The sequence below is a fragment of the Myotis brandtii genome, unplaced genomic scaffold, assembly GCF_000412655.1.
Source record: "Myotis brandtii unplaced genomic scaffold, ASM41265v1 scaffold604, whole genome shotgun sequence".
Lineage (NCBI taxonomy): Eukaryota > Metazoa > Chordata > Mammalia > Chiroptera > Vespertilionidae > Myotis > Myotis brandtii.
This window is the reverse complement of record NW_005370286.1, coordinates 1,917,158-1,917,364: the sequence shown is the minus strand read 5'-3', so window position 1 is coordinate 1,917,364 and position 207 is coordinate 1,917,158. Positions and strand designations below refer to the sequence as shown.

Below are 207 nucleotides of genomic sequence, written 5' to 3'. Positions count from 1 at the left end.
CCCCCCCCCCCCCCCCCACACACACACACACACGGCTCCCTCACCTGCACACACCACCCAGGCCTCCTCCTGGCTGGAGCAGGAACGCTGGTCCCAGGGGGCTGACGGGCACTGCCACAGGGACAGGTCGTGCCTGTGCCGGCACTGAATGGAGGCCACCCAGAGCGTCCCAGGGGCCGGGTCCCCACCCACCCCCGCCTGGAGCTG

The 207-nt window shown here is 72.5% G+C and overlaps 1 protein-coding gene across 1 annotated transcript in view; it reads right to left on the bottom strand.

The window, feature by feature from the left end:
- The window catches only part of LOC106728386 (scavenger receptor cysteine-rich domain-containing protein SCART1-like), a 10,116-nt gene that overhangs the window by 3,082 nt on the left and 6,827 nt on the right, over positions 1–207 (bottom strand). Inside the window, exon 6 of the mRNA XM_014550559.1 lies at positions 45–204. Within this exon, the coding sequence (XP_014406045.1) occupies positions 45–204 (160 nt within the window). The remainder of the gene's footprint in view (positions 1–44; positions 205–207) is intronic.